At 47.3% G+C, this 23,016-nt stretch overlaps 1 protein-coding gene across 1 annotated transcript in view; it reads right to left on the reverse strand.

Moving 5' to 3' along the window:
- Positions 1-21,641, reverse strand: part of LOC122932196 (putative helicase MOV-10) — a 174,900-nt gene extending 153,259 nt beyond the window's left edge. Inside the window, exon 1 of the mRNA XM_044286474.1 lies at positions 21,443-21,641. Coding sequence (XP_044142409.1) covers positions 21,443-21,570 — 128 coding nt within the window. The 5' untranslated portion in view covers positions 21,571-21,641. The remainder of the gene's footprint in view (positions 1-21,442) is intronic.
- Between the last annotated feature and the right edge of the window lie 1,375 nt (positions 21,642-23,016).

Raw genomic sequence — 23,016 nt, forward strand, 5'->3', positions numbered from 1 at the left:
TGCAGCACGCAAATAGCGGGCCGCATCACGGGCACGGGTCACACACGTTCGTGTGAACTCGGCCTTACAGCCAGCCAGCCTCCTGTGGGTCCTTTGTAAAGAGCAGAGTTGATCAGGCTCTGCAAAGAGCCTGCCGCTCCGTTCTGCAGAGACACCCAGAAATCATGTGATCTCTGGGTCCTTTATTCAGTGTACTTATGCACCTATCTGAGGAGATGGCAGAAGCGGTAATAAACCACGTTTGTTTTCTCCTCAGGTCCCCTGCTGCTACTGACTGCAATAAAACCAAGAGGATTTTCATTCTGGTCACCTGCAATTTTTGCTGCACATTTTTGCACTAAAATGTAAAAGTGTAAAAACTTGTGTGAAAGCACACTAAACCTTTGTCGCATATGTGCAAATAACCTAATACAGAAAAATAAACAGCAACTTTACTATGCAAATACAGTTTAAATAGTGTAAGGCAGCGACAGGCCTCATAGCTATGAGAGGAGATGTGTCAGGATTTTCAGGGCTTTTCCCACAAACACCAGGTCTGAGGTAAGATTGGTTATTGTGTTGTGTTGATGTAACACAAAGTGCCGAGTGATGTCAAAACTCAGATATATGATGTGAAGAGTGCCAAATAAAAGCAATGTTTGGACATGGAATCTGTTGTCTGAGAGGAAATTTGTGATGACGACCCCCTGAGAGAGAGCGCGATCACTTACGATTGGTGGAGAGTTCATGCTAGAGGCAACAAAGTGGAAAAGGCAAAGTATTGCCAAGGACAACGACAAGGCAGAAAGAGCAGGTGCTGCTAAATGCTGCTGTGTGGAGTTAAAGGGCCAGAAGCCCAGTGAGAGAGACTAACCAGCGGAGAAAATGTTTTATTTTTTTGGTCACTCAAAAATCCTATGTGGAAGTTGCTGCAGCTGGGTGGAGCCCATCAAGTGGAAAAGAAATGCGAATGCGGAGATTGTCTCTACAGAATGAGACACCTGGAGGTGGTGGCCTCTGATTAAAGATGGACTGGTTTCTAAAAAGCCTGTTGCCATGGGTCTCGGCGAGGAATATGCCAGGCTGGTGTGGTGGTTAAAGCAGCTAGAAAAAAGCGCCGCAATGATCGGTTCCATCCAAAGTGAAGTGATGCGATTTAAGGCAAAGCTGGAGGCTATAAAAGCGCAAGGGCAGTTGGCCTTGAGAAGAGAGCCTTCAATGTTGTGTGGACACTTTGTAAAAGTACAAGGGGTCAAGGATGGATCTGGAGATCTCAAAGAGAGTGAAAAAGTGATGTGTGCTGTGGCTAAGGGCAACCAAGGGGAAGAGAGTGAGATGGAGAGCGGTGCGGCTCTCAAGAGTTCAAGTGTTTACGGCCAGTGTGTACAGAGTCCTAGATAGGATGTGTCGAGGGGCCGTGATGCGGTTGCCACCAACCGCGACAGCATGCAGCTGTCCAGCAGTTGTGAAGCAGAGAAAGTATTTTATGTTCTGCAGCTGGAGATCCCAAGGAAAGGTCTTCAGGGAAGCCAGATGCCAGCTTGGTAGCTGGGGACTATGTGGTGAACAAAAGGATAAATGTGTGGGACATTCATGGGGATAGCAAGGACTACCCTGTGGCTCTCATTGAGTCTGAGACTCCAGTGGGAATTGGAACTTATGAACTTGGTGTGGCGAAAGCGCTCAGGAGGCTGTGTGATTTCCCCTTGTTCTGGGAGTTGTGGGGAAATGGAGACACTTCTGCAGAAAGTGATGAAACTCCTGCAGAACCTGTCCTTTTAAATGATGGTGTGAGGGAAATGCACATTGACAACAATGGTTTGGGTGAGACGACCATTGAAAACAGTGGTGCAGATAAGGTGCAAGATGAACGTGTCGAGTTAATTAAGAGGCATAATGATGATGTGGATCTATGTGAAATATATGACTATGATAATGACAACCCCTTTCCTTTACAGGCTGTGATCGGAGAAGAAGCTCCCCCTGTTGGTAGAAATGTATGGGATGTAGAAATGATGCTAAACGTTGAGTGCACAACTCTGGGAACCTACTGGGTTAAAGGTACAGGAAACTGTGGCAGTGTTAGAAGATGTACCACACGTACCAGGTGTGGATAAGTAGGTTCCACAGTCTTATATGGGGGATGAGCTCATTGGCAGTGCTGATAAAAGAGAACCTGGGTGGGTTCATGACGTGATACGGATTGAGTAGGGGAAGGATCGGGAGTCATTGGTGGCTGCACGTAGCGAGTTTGAGAATGTGTTGCAACCAATTCCCATTGGGAAACTGATTGTGGAGGTAAACCAGGCTCTGCTGGCCTGGATATGGCATAACAAAGAAAAAGCGGTGGCTAATGTGGATGCCTTCGCGCAAGCATCCTGGTTTGGTGCAAGTGTTCACCCCCACGGGTTTGAACAGAGGGGGATGATATGTGAAGCAGTGACAGGCCTCATAGCTATGAAATGAGATGTATGTCAGGATTTTCAAGGCTTTCCCCACAATCGCCAGGTCTGAGGTAAGACCAGGTGTGATCATCACATGGGGATAAAACCATCGTCCAAGTGAGAGAGGGGAGGGATTTTTGGAAATATTAAAAGATTTATGGGAAATATTAAAAGCAGGAAAAACTGGCATTTTTGTGTAGTTGATTCTTTTCCACTCTTGTGTGTGTCTAGGTACCATAGCTTTTTTTTTTTTTTTTTAAATAGCAGCATGCACTTCGTCTGGCGTTTTTTTCCATCATTGCCTACTGTTTTTGTTCCAAAAACATAATTTTTTTTTTATGTCCTGTATGGGGATTCGCTCTGGTAGGCAGGTTGGCGGACGCATTATAGAGGCAATAACAAAGTCTTTAACTTAAACAGTTCACTGTTTATTCACACATTAAGGCCTCATGCACATGACCGTTCAGTTTTTTGCGGCCCATTGTATAAATGCCTATTCTTGCCCGCAAAACGGACAAGAATTGGACATGCTATATTTTTTGCAGGGCCACGGAACGGAGCAAAGGATGCGGACAGCACACGGAGTGCTGTCCGCATCTTTTGCGGCCCCATTGAAGTAAATGGGTCCGCACCCGAGCCGCAAAAAATGCGGCTCGGATGCGGACCACAACAACGGTAGTGTGCATGAGGCCTAAGTAAGTGACAAAAAAAAAATCTGTTTCCAGAAAAAACTGTCACCATGATTCTGTTTGTTCACACCAGGCTATAATGCAGAAGTCCTTGTATAAAGCTGATTCCATGTGCTTTCACACAAACACAGGACTTAATCCCAGCCCAAACTCCCAGGCCCGAACACAGAGACTGGCAGCGCTCCACTGTCAGAGAGGAGTCATCCACACCACCTGACAGTGCTGCCTGTGTTTTATATCCCAAACCAAGACCCGGCCTGGAATTTGGGGAGTAGCCAGCCACCCATCACTTTGACTAATCCCAATAAGAGCCGTCCCGGGTTAGCTTTGAAGCTAATACTAAAACAGCTGAGGTGTCAGACTGCAATCTGCAAACTGACACGTTGGAAAAAAACGGCTCTTACCTCACTGAGGCCAGGAACCTCGGCGACACGTACCGACCATCAATGACGACCCCTTGTTCCTTCCTACATATCTCCCCCCCTTAGTTCAACCCTGAGGGGGTGGACACCCATTAAACAGTGTACTCGGGACAGGGCATCTGCGTTTCCTAGTAACCGGCCTGCCCTGTGTTCCACCGAAAACTTAAAACTTTGCAAAGACCGAAACCATCGGGTGACCCGAGCATTTCTGTCCTTGGCCTGGTTCATCCACTTGAGAGGGAAGTGGTCGGTCGCCAGACTAAACTTTCTCCCTAACAAATAATAGCAGAGAGACTCTAATGCCCACTTGATAGCCAGGCACTCTCTCTCCACTATACTATACCTGGTCTCGGCTGGGATAAGCTTCCGGCTGAGGAAGACAACGGGATTCTCCTCCCCGGCCGACTTGAAAGCGGGGAAAGCTTTTTCCTTCTGCTCATTCCAGTGGACTATCACTGACTTGTGTCCCTTCAAAAGGCCTGTCAATGGTGTGGCCATTGTAGCAAAGTGGGGGACATATCTCATATAGTATCCCACCATTCCAAGGAACGACTGTACTTGCCTCAATTTTGTTTACCTGAGGTTTGATAATTCCAACATGTTCCCTTGGTAATTACCTATCATCCCTTTGCGCCTAAAATTTAATCTATAGTTAAAAAACATTGGCCCATTCTTCAACAATCCTATCCAACCATTACTGAATTCCAACACCCTGTCCGCATGTGCTACAAGAGACCGGCCAATTTGAAACACAAATTAGTGTGCGCTGATATAGGTCCACTTAAACCTAGACTTAGACAAACTACTCTAGCGCCCCAAAAAAAGGCAGGTATCCGTGCCTTCATTGTGCCCAATGCACTAATGTGATCAAAGGTAATAGAATCATACATCCACATTCAGGCAAAGTGTACCACTCTAGAGACCTTTACACATGCAATTCTTCTTATGTGGTCTATTTGATGAAATGCCCGTGCGGATTAGCCTACAGTATGTGTGTGAGACTATTCAGAACGTTCGAGACTGTATCTCGAAGCATAAGTCTGACATTCGCTGCCAAAAAAACTGAACTTCCCATTCCACATCATTTTATTTCCGCAAAGCATCAAATCAATCAACTTCAATTTCAAGTTTTGGAACACGTGCCGATGGCAAGAAGAGGAGGTAACCGGACAGTGGCGGATTACAATAGGGACGTTCAGGTCGGCAGCCCCGGGCCCAGCACCGCTGGGGGGCCCAACGCTAACCCGAACGCCCACATACTGCGGCGGGGCACGGGAGCGCATAGCTCCGTGTCCCGTCGCCGATCACCGCCATAGGCTTCAGGCCTTGTAGGCCTGAGGCCTATGCGGTAGTGAAATCCCGGCGCAGGCGTGCGTGATGATGTCATCGCGCGCCTGTGCCGGGACGCAGCGCTGTGACGCGCCTGACTCATCCCGCCTTCCTCTGCGAGGAAGCGCCTGGCCCTGGACATAGGTGAGTATTTATCTTTTCATTTTTTGTTCATTTTTTTTATTTCATGTGCCTACTTGGGGGGGTGGGGACACACAGGAGGACATATTAGGGAAGATAAATCGATTACATGGGGGGGAATGTGGGGGCTGTATGGGGCCAAATTATTATGAGAGGGAATACTATGTGGGGGCAAATTACTATGTGGGGCAAATTATTATGAGAGGGACTACTATGTGGGGGCAAATTACTAGATGGGGCAGAGTGGGGGGAAATTGCTCTGTGGGGGCAAATTATTATGGGAGGGACTACTATGTGGCGGCAAATTTCTATATGGGGCAGTGTGGGGGAAACTATTGTGTAGGGGTAATTTCTATGTGGGGACAGTGTGGGGAAATTGCTATGTGGGGGACAAATTACTATATGGGGCAGTGTGGGGGCAAATTACTATGTGGGTGAAACTATTGTGTGGGGGCAGTGTGGGGTAATTTCTATGTGGGGACAGTGTGGGGTAATTTCTATGTGGGGACAGTGTGGGGTAATTGCTATGTGGGGGCAGTGTGGGGTAATTGCTATGTGGGGGCAGATTGGGGAAATTGCTATGTGGGGACAAATTACTAGATGGGGCAGTGTGGGGGCAAATTACTATGTGGGGGAAACTATTGTGTGGGGGCAGTGTGGGGTAATTTCTATGTGGGGGCAGTGTGGGGTAATTTCTATGTGGGGACAGTGTGGGGTAATTGCTATGTGGGGACAGTGTGGGGTAATTTCTATGTGGGGGCAGTGTGGGGTAATTTCTATGTGGGGACAGTGTGGGGTAATTGCTATGTGGGGACAGTGTGGGGTAATTGCTATGTGGGGATAGTGTGGGGTAATTGCTATGTGGGGGCAAATTACTATGTGGGGGCATATTACTATGTGGGGGCAGTGTGGGGAAAACTATAGTGTGGGGGCAAATTATTATGAGAGGGAATACTATGTGGGGACAAATTACTAGATGGGGCAGTGTGGGGGCAAATTATTATGAGAGGGACTACGATGTGGGGGCAAATTACTAGATGGGGCAGTGTGGGGGCAAATTGCTTTGTGGGGGCAGTGTGGGGAAATTGCTATGTGGGGACAAATTACTAGATGGGGCAGTGTGGGGACAAATTACTATGTGGGGGGAAACTATTGTGTGGGGGCAGTGTGGGGAAAATTGCCATGTGGGGACAGTGTGGGGTAATTGCTATGTGGGGACAGTGTGGGGTAATTGCTGTGTGGGGACAGTGTGGGGTAATTGCTGTGTGGGGACACTGTGGGGTAATTGCTATGTGGGAAAATTGCTATGTGGGGGCAGTGTGGGGAAAACTATTGTGTGGGAACAGTGTGGGGGCAAATTACTATGTGGGGGCAGTGTGGTGGAAATTACTATGTGGGGGAAGTGTGGGGCAAATTACTGTGTGGGGGCAAACTACTATATGGGGGCAGTTTGGGGGAAATTACTGTGTGGGGGCAAATTACTATGGGGGGATTACTATGTGGGGGCAGTGTGGTGTAAATTACTATATGGGGGTGTTGCTATTGGGGAGGCACTGTAGGGGCAATTCTATTATTTCTGGGGACACTATACAGGGATTATTACCTGGAGCACAATATAGGGAATTATTATTACTGGGGGTAATTTATCAAACTGGTGTAATGCAGAACTGAGTTAGTTGCCCATAGCAGCCAATCAGATTCCACCTTTCATATTTGACAGCTCTTTTGGAAATCCAGTTCTACTTTACACCAGTTTGATAAATTACCCCAATTATATCTATCAGGGTCACTATTTTTTCAGCAGTATAGTTCCTGGGGCATTGGGGAGCACAACGGGCACAGTATTGGGGGTGGCAGGATGACACTGTGGGGACACCAGGATGAGGAGGTTGATAGAAAAATTTAGAAATCTAACGTGTCTGTGTTACAAACTGTAGAGACGAGATGCGGCTAAAATAATTTGCCATGGTGGTCTGGGTCAAATGGAGGAGAAGAGGAAAGAGAAGGTCTACATGACAGGAGATGTCACTGGATGTAACAGGTATGTTGTGCTGTATTCTCCTCCATGTCTTTTTTATTACAATTATATGTATTTTAAATTTGACGACCACATTTTTCAGTTTAGGACCCAATTTGGGGTATTATTTTTTTGTCTGAAGATGTCATATGGCCTAAGAAGAGACCGTGGCGCCCATGAAGCACCGCAGCCTCTTCATACCAAAAAAAAAAACTAAACTTAAATGGAGGGGGGGGGGGGGGGGCAAGTTGGGTAGACAGCCCCGGGCCTTTCATGCACTTAATCCGCCCCTGTAACCGGATTGCACCTTTAAAACAACGTGAATCCTTTTGGATTTTTGAATTAAATACTTTGTCACCATATGGGATGAATAGGGATTTTGTTGTTTGCATTTCATAAAATACGGTTTATAAAAAATGGTGTCTATAAAATCATATAGACTATACTTTTTATACCTCACTTTGCTATATATAGGTCATTAGCATACTACCTTGACTATTGTTGACTTAAGATAGATTGTATATTTGCCGTATGCCAAAATCACGTCTTGTATTAATTATATCATGTTGTATTCACTATTATTAATATCTCCTTTCTCCCCTTCACTCCCCACAGACAAAATTACTCCTAAAGTCCAAAAACGACAGGTAGTACGTGACTTTATATAGTATAGTTTGATCTTATGTTATCCTATATATATATGATAATTAGTCCTGTGTGTATATATATATATATATATATATATATAGTCACCTAACCATGCCCCCATATCTGTTATAGTGCCATATTATCTGTTATAGTGCCATACTGCCGATTATACCTTATCTGGATATAGTGATCCATGTCCTACCAGAGCCCTTTATACTACTATCTTGTGGAATCGTCATTTGCTACCATTTATTTCAGTATAGCGCTTGCTGCCAGTGCCCTTAGTTGCTTTTTCCGAATGTCCGCACATGCGCTATGACGTCACACACTCCGTACAAGATGTTCCAAATACTAAGGTATGCCTTACATGGACCTCCCCTTGATGTATTTCTCCCTTATGTTTGTCTCGATTTTTTCTGGGGTACTGCATAGAATATATGCCCTTATGCCAACAGAACCTTTTATCATTGTATTGTGGATATCCTTTTCATATGGAATGTGAATATATATATATATATATATATACACACACACACACATATAAATATCTACTGCAATTAGGACTACTATTTACCAAACCAGAGACGTAATTACATTTCCTATATCCAACAGGTTTGACTATATGTAGCAATAAGGAATCTCCAGACACTTGTGTTATACTGCAACCTGTGTTATATTGCTACCTCGTCTAGATGTATGACTTTTGCCATAAATACTGACCAATAATCTCCTTGAGACTCAACAGCTCTGCTCCGCATATGATTTTCTATGTTTTGTACACTATACTTATTTTTGTTTGACTTTATGCACTTTGATATATACTTCTAATATCCAGGAATTTCGTTTGTCTATATGTGTAAGGCCGATTCATTGGCCTGTGTTTGTGGGAGGGGCTTGGCCGCCTATATCAGCCGTCAGCACCCTCCCACATGTATACGACGTACGAAGTTCAGGATCCCGGAGCGTGCGTTGTACCTGTCAGTCCTGCCGTACAGGCCAGGTAAGCGGACGTCCGGTTGTGCGGGCGGCCCGGTTGGTAAGCGGGTCCCGCGCTCCGGAACACTTCGCCCCCCGTCCCGCTCCCGCTCGTGTCCCCACTCCCGCTCGTGTCATGGAGGTGGTGGAGCACAGCGGCAGACCGCGCCTCCCTCCTCCGCCGCTTCTGCTCACCTTCACAGGCGCGGCTCACGCTCCATGTCGCCGGCGCTGCCCCGCTCCCCCACGTGGTGTGGGCGTGGCATCCAGCGGCGGGGCCCGCCCCCCAGTTGAGGGGTAGCGCCCCTGCCACCCCCCCCCCCCCAGCCTCTGTCTAAGCCAGGGGGCACCACCGTGTCCCCACGCGGTGGATTTGCCCAGCCGACGGTGGGTCGGCCCTCCGGACTCAGGGGGGCACCACCGCACTGGGCAATCCACCAGGGAGCGGTGGGCCTCCCACGTGGCTCGATGTTCAGGAGAACAGGGGGGAAGGCGGCGCCATGTCCAGAACCCCCCCCCCCCCTGTTCCAGTTATGCCAGGGGGCTAAGCCGGTTCCCCACGCGGCGGGCGCGCTCAGCCGGCGGAGGGTCGGCCCACAGATGGCAGGAGGGCACCCTCGCACTGGGCGCTCCGCCAGGGACCGGCGAGGCCCCCCACGCGGCATTTTCATTATCGGCAGGGGTAGGCCCTCACCACTGGGGGTCCTCCCTGCGCCGATCCAGGCCTGAGGGCGGCGCAGCTCCCCACGTGGCAGGTGTGCCCAGCCGGCGGACGGGTCAGCCCTCGAACGGAGGGCGCCCCTGCACTGCGCACCCTGCCAGGGACACGCGTCACTCTCCACGTGGCGAAAAAAAAAAAAAAAAAAAAAAATAGTGTAGGGTGAGGCGCGAGCTGTTGCTCACAAGTATCCCCCCGCTTGGTCCTCTGTGTCAGGGAGCTCCGCGCTCCCCACGCGGTACAGTGGAACATGGTGGGGGATGCAATGGCCAGCGCCACACACACACACTTAAAGTCTGGCACGGGCCGCCGTGCTGCTTAGGTAGGTAGGGGTCCACCACATACGACAGACAGAGTCGGGGGGGGGCCAGAGAAAAAAAAAAAAAAAAAAACTCAATCAACGCCATCCCCATCCGTTGTTCAAATCCACTGCCCACAGCTCGCGCTCCGTCAGTTTGTACCCCACGTATTGATTTGTTTTCTGTGCTGCTTGTTTCCCAGGTCAGAGCAAGGAGAAAATTTTTATATTTTTCTCAAACATACACACAAGAGAAGCCAGTCTAGGATTCACCGAGTTCTCACGAACAAGGTAGCGGGGGCTCACGTCAGTGGACGGGAGGCATTGATCACTAGCAAGGGAAAGGTCTCATGCACTCTTTTACGTCCAGGTTTCCTTTTCCATTTAAAAACATCCGTGGGGTTCAGAACAGTGTTCCTCAGTTGGTAAGTAAAGTCAGGTCCTGGCATGTACCTTCAGGTGGCGGTTCCTGGCCACTCTTCCACGGCCGTCAGGGGTTAGGGTGCGTGCTTCACAGGGACAGTGCACCTTTTTCTACCACGTTGTCAAACAGCCTCACGCACTTGGTGGTCGCCCAGGGTAGCCGGTCACCTTGCATTATTTTCTCCACAGCTGTGATGTCGCACGCATCTGATATCATGGAAGCATCAGTGGATGAGAATGCTGCAGGGACGTCCGAAGGGGGCAGCACGTTATCCCTCCGTGCTTGGACTATCCCCAAGCTGATGGCGGAGCTGACGAGACGGGGTGTTCCTTTCCCGGCGTCAGCTAGGAAAGCAGAGCTATACCGGTTATGGAAAGATTCCCTGGTGCCCAGCGGCGGTGATCCCCCCGCAGCCACGATACAGACATCGCTGGCCCAATTACACCTCATGCTGAACAACTTGACTTCGGCCGTCACGTCCATACAGGCTAGACTCGAGTCAGTCGAGGCTCACAACTCGGCAGTGTCAGTTTCTTCACCCGAGCCTCCGGTCGCCTCCACCTCGGCGGCAGTAGACATCCGCACTGCCCAGCCAGTCCCCAACGTGGCTCCGTCTCACTTTGTCCCCATCAACATCAGGAAGGACATCCTTGAGGGTAGGGACATCAACCTCGCTTCGCTACTGATAGCCTCCAGGGACCTTTCCGACAACAAGGTCATAGCCTGCGGGGAAGTCTCGGTGGTGCTGAGAAGCCGCGACCACCGGCTCAATCGCAAACTGAACATTCCAGAGTTCGTCATGGCTTTCAGCCTTTTCAGGGACGTCATCTGTACTGCCAGGCCGGACAGGAGGGAGGAGCTAGACCTATACCTCTTTAGGGTCACTGAGTTGGGACATAGGTATGGTGGTAATGCGTTCTACGATTACCACTGTTCATTCTCAGCCAAAGCGGCCGCAGCCCTGTCCCAGTTTCAACATGTCACAGACTGGTCCGTCCTGGACACTGAGTTGTTCTGCAGACACTTTGCAGGCCTGAAGGCTCCCTCCTGTTCGGCTTGTCAATCTATCTTCCACTCAGTAGAGTGGTGCCATAAGTCGGCAGCCGCCACGACGTCATACCCCTCCAGCTCTTCAGCAGGACCACTCGACATCTTCAGGCCCCCCAATTCAGTAGACAAACTAGGACGACCCATTGTCCAGTTAGGTAGGGCACAGATATGCAACAATTTTAATTACGCGTCTTGTAATTTCGGCCAGTGCCGCTTGTTGCATATCTGTACCAACTGCTTCAGGGCTCACCCCCGAGTAGCTTGTTCATTAAAGTCGGTGAAAAATTATATGAGCGTGGTCGATACTAATCGTCTACAAGCAATGTTGCAAGGTCATCACAACCCAGGATTCGTGCAGTTCCTGGTGTCAGGGTTCCATGAAGGGTTCCACACAGGGTTAATCACGACCCCCGAGGTCACGCATGAGTGCGGGAACCTTCAGTCAGCCGAAAGGAATCCTGGCTAAGTAGACACACTCATAGAAGCCGAGTTAGCTAAAGGGTTCTTAATCGGTCCTTTTGAAGCACCCCCATTTCAACGGTGGAGAGTCAGTCCCGTAGGAGTCGTCACAGGCAAGTTCAGTAAGAAGGAGAGACTCATCATTGACTTGTCTGCCCCACATGGTTCACAGGTTCCCAGTCTCAATTCCCTCATTCCTTCAGAAGAAGTGGGCATGAGGTATGCTTCCATAGACCAAGCCATCGCCATCATCATGCAGACAGGTCCCGGGTCCGCATTGTCCAAAGCAGATATATCGGACGCTTTCAAACTGCTCCCCATTATGCCAGCACTCTGGCAATGGCACGGTATCAGGTGGCGAGGCCTGTATTACTTTGCCACGAAACTCACCTTTGGTTCCAAGAGCAGCCCCTGGCTCTTCGATCAGCTGGCCCAAGCCCTCCACTGGGTTCTGGTACACAAGGTGCGCTGTGAGTTCGTCATCCATTATCTGGACGACTTCCTATTGATTGAGGGCCCAGGGGCTGCTCCTCTGGGGCTGGGGAAGCTACTGAGGTGTTTTTCCCAGTTGGGGGTACCTGTTTCTTCCAAAAAAGTAGAGGGCCCGTCCACCGTGATCACTTTTTTGGGCATCGAGTTGGACTCCCAACGCATGTTAGCCAGGTTACCCTCGGACAAGCTAACGAGAGTCCGAGAAGTGATTCACAGGTTTTCAGCCACGTCGGTGGTCACTAAGACTGACCTTCAGTCGCTACTGGGTATGCTGAATTTTGCCATGCGCATCATTCCGCAAGGCAGAACGTTTGTATCCCGCCTGCTGGCGCTCCTTAGCACCGCCCCAGAACAGGACAGCCCAGTGCGTCTGGACAGCCAGGCCTTAGCGGATCTCCGTATGTGGGATCATTTCCTGGACCAGTGGAACGGGGTGTCCCTATTCGTCCCCAAGCTGTCGTGCCAGTCCCCCTTAGTTTTCTCGGACGCGGCCGCCGGCACAGGGTTTGCCGCTGTTTTTGGCACGCACTGGGTTGCAGACAGATGGCCGGCTGAGGCGGTACTAATCCCAGGGTTCCTCCACTCCTCGGCACTGTTTGAGCTGTACCCCATCGTGGTAGCTGCTCACATATGGGGCAGTCTCTGGGCGAACCAGTCCGTCCTGTTCGTGTCGGATAACGCAGCCGTCGTAGACATCCTAAATAGTGGATCGTCAAAGTCAAGCCACGTCATGGGTTTCCTTAGGCGGTTAGTTCAGCTGTCCCTATACCACCATTTCCACGTCCATAGCGCACATGTACCAGGTGAGCAAAACCTGGCTGCCGACGCCTTATCCAGGGCTAACTTTTACCGTTTCTTTCAGATCATGCCAGAGGCAGATGCGACAGGCGCCACCGCTCCTCCTCACGAGTCCTTAATGTTAACATAGCCGACCACCTTGAGACGGCCCATGCTCTGATTCGCGATTCTCTCTCGCCCAACACGACCCGAGCATATCACACCGGGTGGAAGATGTTCTGCAGGTTCCAAGGGGAGCATCCTCAGGGGGAATCCAGTTTTCCAGATTACATCCTGGCGTTTATTGGCTACTGCCACTCAGTGCACAAGCTCTCTCACAGTACAGTCAGGTCATACCTAGCGGGAGTACAACATTTTTTCTCCGTCAGTCATCCCGATCAACCATCACTTTTCGCCATGCAGGCTGTTAAGGCAGCACTCAAGGGCTTAAGCAAATGCGGGCCTCAAGGCCGAGGCAGCAGGCAAGGGGTCACCGGGCCCCTCTTCCGCAATCTATCCGACATCCTGGACAGTAATCCGTTCGGGGTTTTGCCCAGCTTGGTACTCAAATCTGCCATCTATTTAGCCTTCTACGGCTTTCTGAGGCCCGGAGAGTTCACCTGCTCTTCCGGCAACAGTAAGTTCCTCACGGTCAGCCAGCTGGTCCAGAACTCCGAGGGGTTCACGTTACTGCTCAGGACGTCCAAGACCTCCCAGGTGGGCCCCCCGGTCCCGGTGTCCTTCTATTCCACTTCACACCAGTGGTGCCCCGTCACGGTGCTCCGTCAGCTACGGTCCGCCTTGTCGGGGTCTGGCCCTAACAGCCCACTGTTACCCTTCGGGGTGGTTCCACTCACCACCCATCAGTTCGTGTCCCATGTCAGATCACTGGTGGCCAGCCTGGGTGGTGACCCCTCCGCTATCTCGGGACATTCATTCCGCATAGGCGCTGCATCCGCAGCCTCCAAGAATCAGGTACCTGCACACGTAATTCAGAAGTTAGGGCGTTGGCACTCGGCATGTTTCACCCGATACATACCTCACCCCGATACCGAAATGTCAACAGCGTTTCAGAGCCTGGCTTTGTAATTTCGCCACAATAAAATACTTTGCCTATCAGTATGTCTCTTGCCCTCTTTCAGGCGTCCCTCCACGACGCGGTTGCGGCACAACTCTGACCGCTTAGGGTTAGGTTCCCTAGGTTAGGGTCAGGTACGTACCTGGTGGCCCCGACCACAAGTGTAAGGCCGATTCATTGGCCTGTGTTTGTGGGAGGGGCTTGGCCGCCTATATCAGCCGTCAGCACCCTCCCACATGTGTACGACGTACGAAGTTCTCCCTCCCACCCGACCCCCTTTTTCTGTTACTCTCAAAGGGGATGCCCTCTTTCAGGCGTCCCTCCACGACGCGGTTGCGGCACAACTCTGACCGCTTAGGGTTAGGTTCCCTAGGTTAGGGTCAGGTACGTACCTGGTGGCCCCGACCACAAATTTATATTTGTGCTTATATATACCATATTTCCTATTTCTGCCTCAAGCCGTGAACAAGGTCTTGTGATGAGACCGAAACGTTGGTCAGTATTTATTTATTAACTTCCTGGATGGATGATAAAGAAACATCACTAATTTAATAGAAACACGAATGCCGTGGTTATTCATATTATATAGTTATTACAATTACCGCTGAGCACCGGAACAAGTAATAGAGGAGTGCCGTCCAGACAATTTTATATTGGTCAAGGGTGGAGACTTCCGGGGTTTAACTGCCCCCGTCCCCCCTGTAGATTTCTGGTGGCCTCATAGCGGTCGACCATCTCTAGGGCATTACCAGGAGACGCCTGGCCGATCCAGTGCTGGAGAGGGTACAACAATGCCCTCCAGAACACATCCGCTAACAGACCGTCCAGCATAGCAGTGGTACTCAGTACATCAGGCTGCAGCCATTTTCATAATACTGCGATCTGGCGTGTTCAGCCGGGTTAAATTCCCACTGACGCACCCGTTGGACCCGGACCAATACATTCACCCCCAGTCTTGCAAGAATCTTGCCTTTTACGGTCGGGTAGTCGGTCGTTTGATCATCTGGTAGGTCAAATAACACCTGCTGGGGTCCAGACGCCAGGAACGGAGTGACGACCTCAGCCCATTGGTCTCGGGGTAACTTCTCCCTCATGGCCACCTTTTCAAATACCGGCAGATAGGTCTCGACATTCCTGCTGCTGCTTGTTAGCCTCCTGCTGCTGCAAGTTAGCCTCCACGAGGGCTTTCATGACCGCCTCCATTTTGTCAGGAGACACAGGTCGTAACCTTGGTGTCATAATATAAGACATACACCCATGCCCGGAAAAACAAAAACTTTTCGGCCTTCAGGCCAGCCTAACTGCGTGTGCACGCTCCAAGCCACCAATTGTGGGGATTCGCTCTGGTAGGCAGGTTAGCAGACGCAGTATAGAGGCAATAACAAAGTCTTTAACTTAAACAATTCAGTGTTTATTCACACAGTAAGTGGCAAAAAACAAATCAGTTTCCAGAAAAAAGTCAGCATGATTCTGTTGTTCGTTCACACCAGCCAGTAATGCAGAAGTCCTTGTATAAAGCAGATTCCACGTGCTTTCACGCAAACACGGTAGCAGGCCTTAATCCCAGCCCAAACTCCCAGGCGCCAACACAGAGACTGGCAGCGCTCCACTGTCAGAGAGGAGTTATCCACACCACCTGACAGTGCTGCCTGTGTTTTATATCCCAAACCAAGACCCAGCCTGGAACGTGGGGAGAAGGCACCCACCCATCACTTTGACTACTCCCAATAAGAGCCGTCCCGGGTTAGCTTTGCAGCCAATACTAAAACAGCTGAAGTGTCTGACTGCAATCTGCAAACTGACACTGAGATAAACCGGCTCTTACCTCACTGAGGCCAGAAACCTTGGTGACACGTACCTACCATCAATGACGACCCCTTGTTCCTTCCTACACCTGTTTAAAAAAAAAAAGTACCAGTGTGTGTTGCGTTCCTTAATAGCATTTTGCGTGGCATTTTTTTGTAACAATGCATTTTCCTCATATTTTTCTACAGATAAAGTGCTATTACAAAGAGGTACATACTTTCACCTAAAAAAATAAATGCAAGGCATGCAAAAAACCAATGCCATGAAAAAAAATGCCAGGTGCTGAAACTCACTACATGGGCAATAACACATAAAAAAATGCTACAAAAATACAGCACAAATTAGGCGGTTCTAGGGGTGTTTTTTGGCCAAAATAAATGCACAACACAAATGTATGTACGTCACTGGCCTAAGGCTGCCTGCACATGATGCAGGTGATCACACATAAGATCCGCAATTTCTGTGTGGATTTCTGTGCGTTTCTGCAACATATCCACACCAAAATCCACAATTTCTAATTGTAGATTTTAGTGCGGACTAGAAGCAGTTTTGCCACCCTTAGAGCTCATGCACACAAATGTATTTTCTATTTCTGTGTCTGTTCTGTTATTTTTTGTGGACCGTATGCGAAACTATTAATTTCAATGGGTCCGCAAAAAAAAATGAAGTTACTCTATATGCATTCCGTTTCCTATTATTGTCCGCATTACAAGGATAGGACTGTTCTAATAGAGGCCACCTGTTCCATTCTGCAAAATACAGAACGCACACGGACGTCATCTGTATTTTTTGCGGATCAGTTTTTTTCGGACCACAAAATACGTACTGTCATGTGCATGAGTCCTTAGTTGGAAAAGTGTGAAATCGCAAACATAATTGACATGTTGCGGATTTGGAAATCCGCACTGCAGGTCAATTTCTGCACAAAAACAATACGCAAAGTGAACTACGCTGTGTTTTTCCACACTGGAATCCATGCAAAAAAAATAATGCATATTCCGCAACTTGGCAGTTGGCCTTTGGCTACCTGCATACAGGTGTGGGCTATTTTGCAGAAATTTCATGCAAATTTCTGTGTGGATATCTGTGTGTTTCTGCACCAAATCCGCATCATAAAAGTGTTACTTGTGGTTTTAGGTGCAGATTTGATGCGGTTTTGCCTTGAAAAGGGTGAAATTCGCACAAAAGAACCACATAGAACTGACATGCTGCGGATTTCAAAATTCGCACGGCGGTTTTCTGCACAGAATGAAAACGCAAAGTGCACATGTTTTGTGATATCTCCTACACGGATTCAGGATCACGCTTCCAGGTCCGTGCCTCTGCATCGCTAAAGATTGGCCACATCTTGCGGATCGCATATCCAAGTCAATAGGTCTTCACCGTTATGCAGGGTGCACACAACCGTGGTTTGCAGATCCACGGTGGCAGTCAACAGCATAGACAGCAGTCACAGTCATGTGAACACGTCCTTAGGCCTCATGCACACGACCGTTGTTTTGGTCCGCATCCGAGCCGCAGTTTTTGCGGCTTGGATGCGGACCCATTCACTTCAATGGGGTTGCAAAAGATGCGAACAGCACTCCGTGTACTGTCGCATCCGTTGCTCCGTTCTGTGGTCCGCAAAAAAAAATAACTTGTCCTATTCTTGTCCATTTTGCAGACAAGAATAGGCAGTTATATCAATTGCTGTCCGTGCCGTTCCGCAAATTGCGGAACACACACGGTCGCCATCCATGTTTTGCAGATCCACAATTTGCGGACCGCAAAACACACAACGGTCATGTGCATGAGGCATTACGCTGTGGTTTTTCTGCACGTGTGCAGGGACCCTTCTTACACACAAACTTGGTCTGTTGGTCTATTTTTTGCTCACTAAAAAATGCGATACAAACAGCCTGCGTTTTTTTCCATGCCACATGTAGTTTTTACACAGCATTTTTTTTCTAAACAACTATTTGAAGTACTTTTTTTCAGCATTTTTTTCCTATATAGAGAAGGAGCTGTCAAAATGGCTGAAAAATTTGAGCAACGGAGCGAGGCGCAGACAGTAGCGTAGTGTAACTCGACTTAGGGGAAAGTATGTAGGCAGAAAAGGGTTAAGTGTGTTTTCAGGATAAGTGTATACAGGGTTAAGAAAGTGGGGCGGGGGTTATAATTTGTGGGCTGTTTATAACCCAAGGTGGGGGTGGGATCTGCAGCAGTGTCCAGGGATATTCGGTGAGTTACCCACCCTCCCGCCCATGGTTTGGTTATTAATTTGTTTCAGTGGAAGTGAGGGTTGGTTTAGGGGGCAGGTTAATGGAGGGTCCTGGAAGGCAATACAATGTTTAAGAGGTGCATGACACGTTGGAGCGTGCATCTCATCAGATTCGTTAAGCTGATGGCTGGGACTCCTGTTAGGGCTAAAATGCCCAGAGGGGTGGATGGAGATATTATTTTGAAGGATTTGGTACCTTTGGGTCGGTGACTGCGGCCAAGGGTAAGGTGGAGTGTCAAGTGGAGATGGGAGTGAAGAATGCAGCTTGCTTGGGTTGCCTTCTAGGATCCTTTCGCAATGTGTTGGAAGTTATTGCATTTATTTATGTGTTTATGTGTTCATTATTATGATCGTTAAAAGAAAAGTTGATGAAGAATTTGTTGTTTAATAAACGGGCTGCTACGGCCATTTATACCAAGAAGTTTGTGTCAGAGTGTTAATTGGGAGTGACCCTAAGTTCAGACCTGAGGGTCAACAAGGAGAAACCAATGATTCCCTATAGGAATGGTTCTCATCTGGGCGTTTTACAGCGCGTACGATCGCGCTGTAAAACGCCCGACGCTCAAACAAGTTCTTGAGCTTTTTTGGGGGCGTTTGTCGCGCGTTCCCGCACATAGATATTCAGGAACGCGCGACAATGTGTGCACGCCTGTCTCTGTATGCGCGATTGTAAACGCCCGTACAATCGCGCATACAGAGCGCTCGTTTCAGAACGCTCAGGTCTGAACCCCCTGTAAGGGTATTTGGTGTTAGGTCTGGCAGCTGACGGAATGTGATCTTCCATCCAATTAAGTCATTCCAAAAGCTTCAATACAATGGGCCAGATTTATCACGACTCTGACAGCTCACTCCACTTTCACATATGGCTAAAGTCAGTTTTAGCCAAGTCAGATTTATGAGCGGCCCTTTAAGACTGTAATAAATGTAGTTTGACGGTAGCAGTTTATCCATCAGTAAGCAGCTTTACGAAAAAGTCGCACGTTTTTATGAAAAAGTCGCATGTCCACAAGAAGTGGAGCCTCCACAGACATGAGGTAGAAGGGAAAGATCTGCCCTGTTCTGTGTTTAGAGTTGCACCTGGTTTTGACTCACAAATCACTGATGGAAATCACTGACCAAACACTGAAGTGTGAACTAGGCCTCATGATAAATCTGGCCCAATATGTTTTTCATGCACCGTGGGCGGGCAAGTGTTTGCATTAGGCTGGATTTACATCACTGTTTCGTTTCCCGTTCTTCTGATCGGTCAGAAGAACAGAAAACAACAAAAAAATGGGTCCTGTATTTTAAGCATCTGTTATGCTCAGTTATGCACATTTTTGTTTTAGGCTTCGTTCACATCATTGTTCAGCCTTTCAGTTCCCCTGCTCCGTTATAGGAACAGGAGAACAAAAAGGACGGATTCGGCACACAATGGATGTGAATGAAGCCTTAGTCATTTCTTTCTGAGATTCATTATTTTAGAGGGGAAAAAAAATTGTATTTTGATCTGTCTAAAATAATGGATCTCAGATGGAGATGCTAAACGTGCATCGGCCATGTTCGCACTTCGGTTATTTGGTCAGTTATTTTCAAAAGTTAGGGCTCATGCACATTACCGTATGTATTTTGTGGTCAGCAAAAAATACGGATGATGTCCGTGTGCATTCCGTATTTAGCGGAACAGAACAGCTGGCCCCTAATAGAACAGTCCTATCCTTGTCCGTAATGCAGACAATAATAGGACATGTTCTATTCCTTTGCGGAATGGACATACGGAAACAGAATGCACACGGAGAAACTTCTGGTTTTTTTTGCAGACCCATGGTTCTGCATACAGTCTGCAAAAAACGGAACGGACGCAGAAAGAAAATACGTTTATGTGCATTGGCCCTTACTGTGAACCAAAACCAGGTGCGGGTCAAAAACACAGAACGGGCACAAGTCTTTCCATAATACAGTAGCTTATCTCTGAGTAGGCCTCACTATGGTTTTGGCTCACAATAAGGGCTCATGCGCACGACCTTGGTTTCTGTCCGCATCCAATCCGCATTTTTTGCAGGTCAGATGACCTGCAGTGTAACACGCTATAATTGTCAAAAATGTATAGGCAATATTAATAGTCACTCCCTTGGAATAAATGACCTGTGAGAACCTGTTCTTCAGGTTGGGTATACAACCACATGTATAGGTTTTCTTATGCAGTCTTGGAAGCCACAACCAGGAGAGGATTATGAAAAGGAGAAGTCCGTCCTTTATATTATCTCCTATGAGCCACTCCTGATTTTTAATCTTTAGTACGTTGTCAGTAAATAGCCACCAAGAGTATTGCAAACTTAAATATAATACTAATAGTAAGCATAAAATAGAATAATAGGTCCCTGCTCATGTGACGGATTACATTTAAACATGGTACTGCAATATTACTGATAGGTGGCTTTTTCTTGCCTTTTTTTTTTGCTTTAAAAAAACCACGAAATTCATGTTTTTACAAGCATTGTTGGGTTGACATGTTCTAGTCACACAGCGCTTTTGTCAGGCTGCAGAGAAGCCTGTGGGAAAAATCTAAAAAAAAAGACCCACACTCAGGTCATGCTGCAATTTAAAAAAAGCAAGAGAGCAAAAAACGTCTAAAAAACGTCTAAAAGTCTTAAAACGCCACTACAAAAAACAAACAAACAGTGCTTGTAGGGTGTTTTATGATTTCCAACATGAAACATCTAGCTGTGGCTTTTCTTGTTCTCTCCCGAAAACCCTTTTTTTTATTTTTATTTTTAAAGAAAAGACATAGTGTTTTGCATGTTTGACATAGCGCAAAAAAATAATTCTATAACAAACGAAAATGTCAGTGGCAAATACCAGATCAGATCAAAATGGCAGACACTGCATAATGGAAGCCTGACAAACCCAGAGGAGGGGTCAGTAAAATTCCTTTAATCTGGCAAGAATCTTAAAAAAGTGGGACTATTAATTATTCTAGATTACTAGATAGTCTCTGAAAAATGTATCAACTTAAGGGAGACTAAAATAAAATATAGGTAGAGATGAGCAAATTTCTTAAAAGTTCGATTTGGTTGATTCTCCGAATTACACAAAAATATATCCTTTGTGACGAATTACTTCATCACGAAGCGCAATTTTTTGTAAGTAGCAGGTGCAATGACAGGGAGCTGCGATAGCGCCGCCCCCGTCATTGTACCCCTCATATGCCACGTTCATACACGATTGCGGCATCGAGTTAAAAGTTAACAATAAAAAAATTATAGGGAGATATTTGTATGTGTACTGGTTGGGCACCTGATTTGAACTTGTCAATCAATTAACTTGTTACTTTCAATAATTGACCGACATGAGAATAGTAATAATAATTAATAATAATATTCTGTAAGTTGGTTCTTTCTGATTCTTCCACACACAGCACATCACATATTGCTACAGTAATAAGAAAAGTTCTTACTGTATTTTGAATTCACCATAGATACTTCTCAGTTCTTCTTTACTGGTGACATTCATTCTGCCTGTGTCATTTAGATGTTGTAGAAATTTCTCTCCAGCTTCTATCAGTTCTCTCATTCTAGGAGCCATGTTCTCCTGTGAGTTAAGATTGTATGAAGTATAAGTGACAAGTATCCTTTGGTGGTAGGTCAGGTATCACTGAAAAAGATATTTATATATACACAAAGGAGGTGTGGCAGGGAGAGAGCGAAGATCTCAAGAAATGAAAGTGAAACTTATCATGTGTCATGACTCACTTACAAGTGACTCCTAGGCAAAATTCCACGGCACACAAAATGATTCTGAATTTTCATCCAATATTTTATTCATGTGTATAAAGTAGATCCAGGCAGAGTCCGGGCAATGAATGGTAGACATACTGTATGTAACAAAGTGATGGTGTAGTCACTTCAAGAGGTTGTCTTACTTCAGAAAGTGGCATTTATCATGTAGAGAACGTTAATACAAGGCACTTACTAATGTCTTGTGATTGTCCATATTGCTTCCTTTGGTGGCTAGACTCATTTTTTCTATCGCATTATACACTGCTTGTTTCCATGGTTACGACTACCCTGCAATCCAGCATCGTTGGCCGTGCTTGCACACTATAGAAAAAAGGTACTGGCCTCCTCTGGTGGTTAGTACCATAGGAACAAATATAGGCTGACACTTTTTCCTACAGTGTGCAAGCACGGCCACCAATTCTGGATTTAAGGGTGGTCGTAACCATGGAAACAATTAGTGTATAATGTGATGGAAAAATAAGTCTAGCCAGCAAAGGAGACAATATGGATTATAACAATAAATTAGGAAGTGGCTTGTATTAACTTTCTCTACATAATAAATGCCATTTGCTGAAGTGAGACAACCCCATGCTGATTAAAACGATACCTTTTTATTTTTTCTGTATGTTCAATCACTTCTCGAGTTATCTAAGTTTTTAATTAAATGAAAATCAGCAAGTATGAGCACCAAGAGGCTGGCTGGAGCCCTTGGAGCACATGCCCACCTTCCCCTTCATTGACAGGGCTAGACCTCTCATCAAGCTCTGTATTCTCATGCCTGCAGCAAGTTAGCTCAGTGACTTGGAGCTTGTGAAGTAGATCTGATGCTGCTTAATGAGCTCATCAAATCCATTGCATAAGTGCTGAATTGGCTTTGCACAGTGGATCAGATGAGCCCGGGAAGCAGCATCAGATCCACTTCAGAATTGTCAAGACACTGAGCTGACGGCACAGACGCGATAATACAGGGCAAGATGAAAGATCTAGCCCTGTCAAGCAGAGCACAGGGGCATTGCCAAATCAGTGCTCCAAGGGCTCAGGTCAGCTCCTTTGTGCTCAAACTTACTAATTTGCATATACATAAAACCGCAAATATCTTGGTAGCAATTGAACATGAAGATAAAAGAAAGGTATTGTTTTATTCAGCATGATCAACCTTACCAGGTAGCAGAGGCCGCACAAAATTTTTTCCAGAAGACTAAAAATACTCCTCTGACCATTTTTGAGGAATATTTCTTACCCGAGGAGGAGT

The sequence above is a fragment of the Bufo gargarizans genome, chromosome 3 (genome assembly GCF_014858855.1).
Source record: "Bufo gargarizans isolate SCDJY-AF-19 chromosome 3, ASM1485885v1, whole genome shotgun sequence".
Taxonomy (NCBI): domain Eukaryota; kingdom Metazoa; phylum Chordata; class Amphibia; order Anura; family Bufonidae; genus Bufo; species Bufo gargarizans.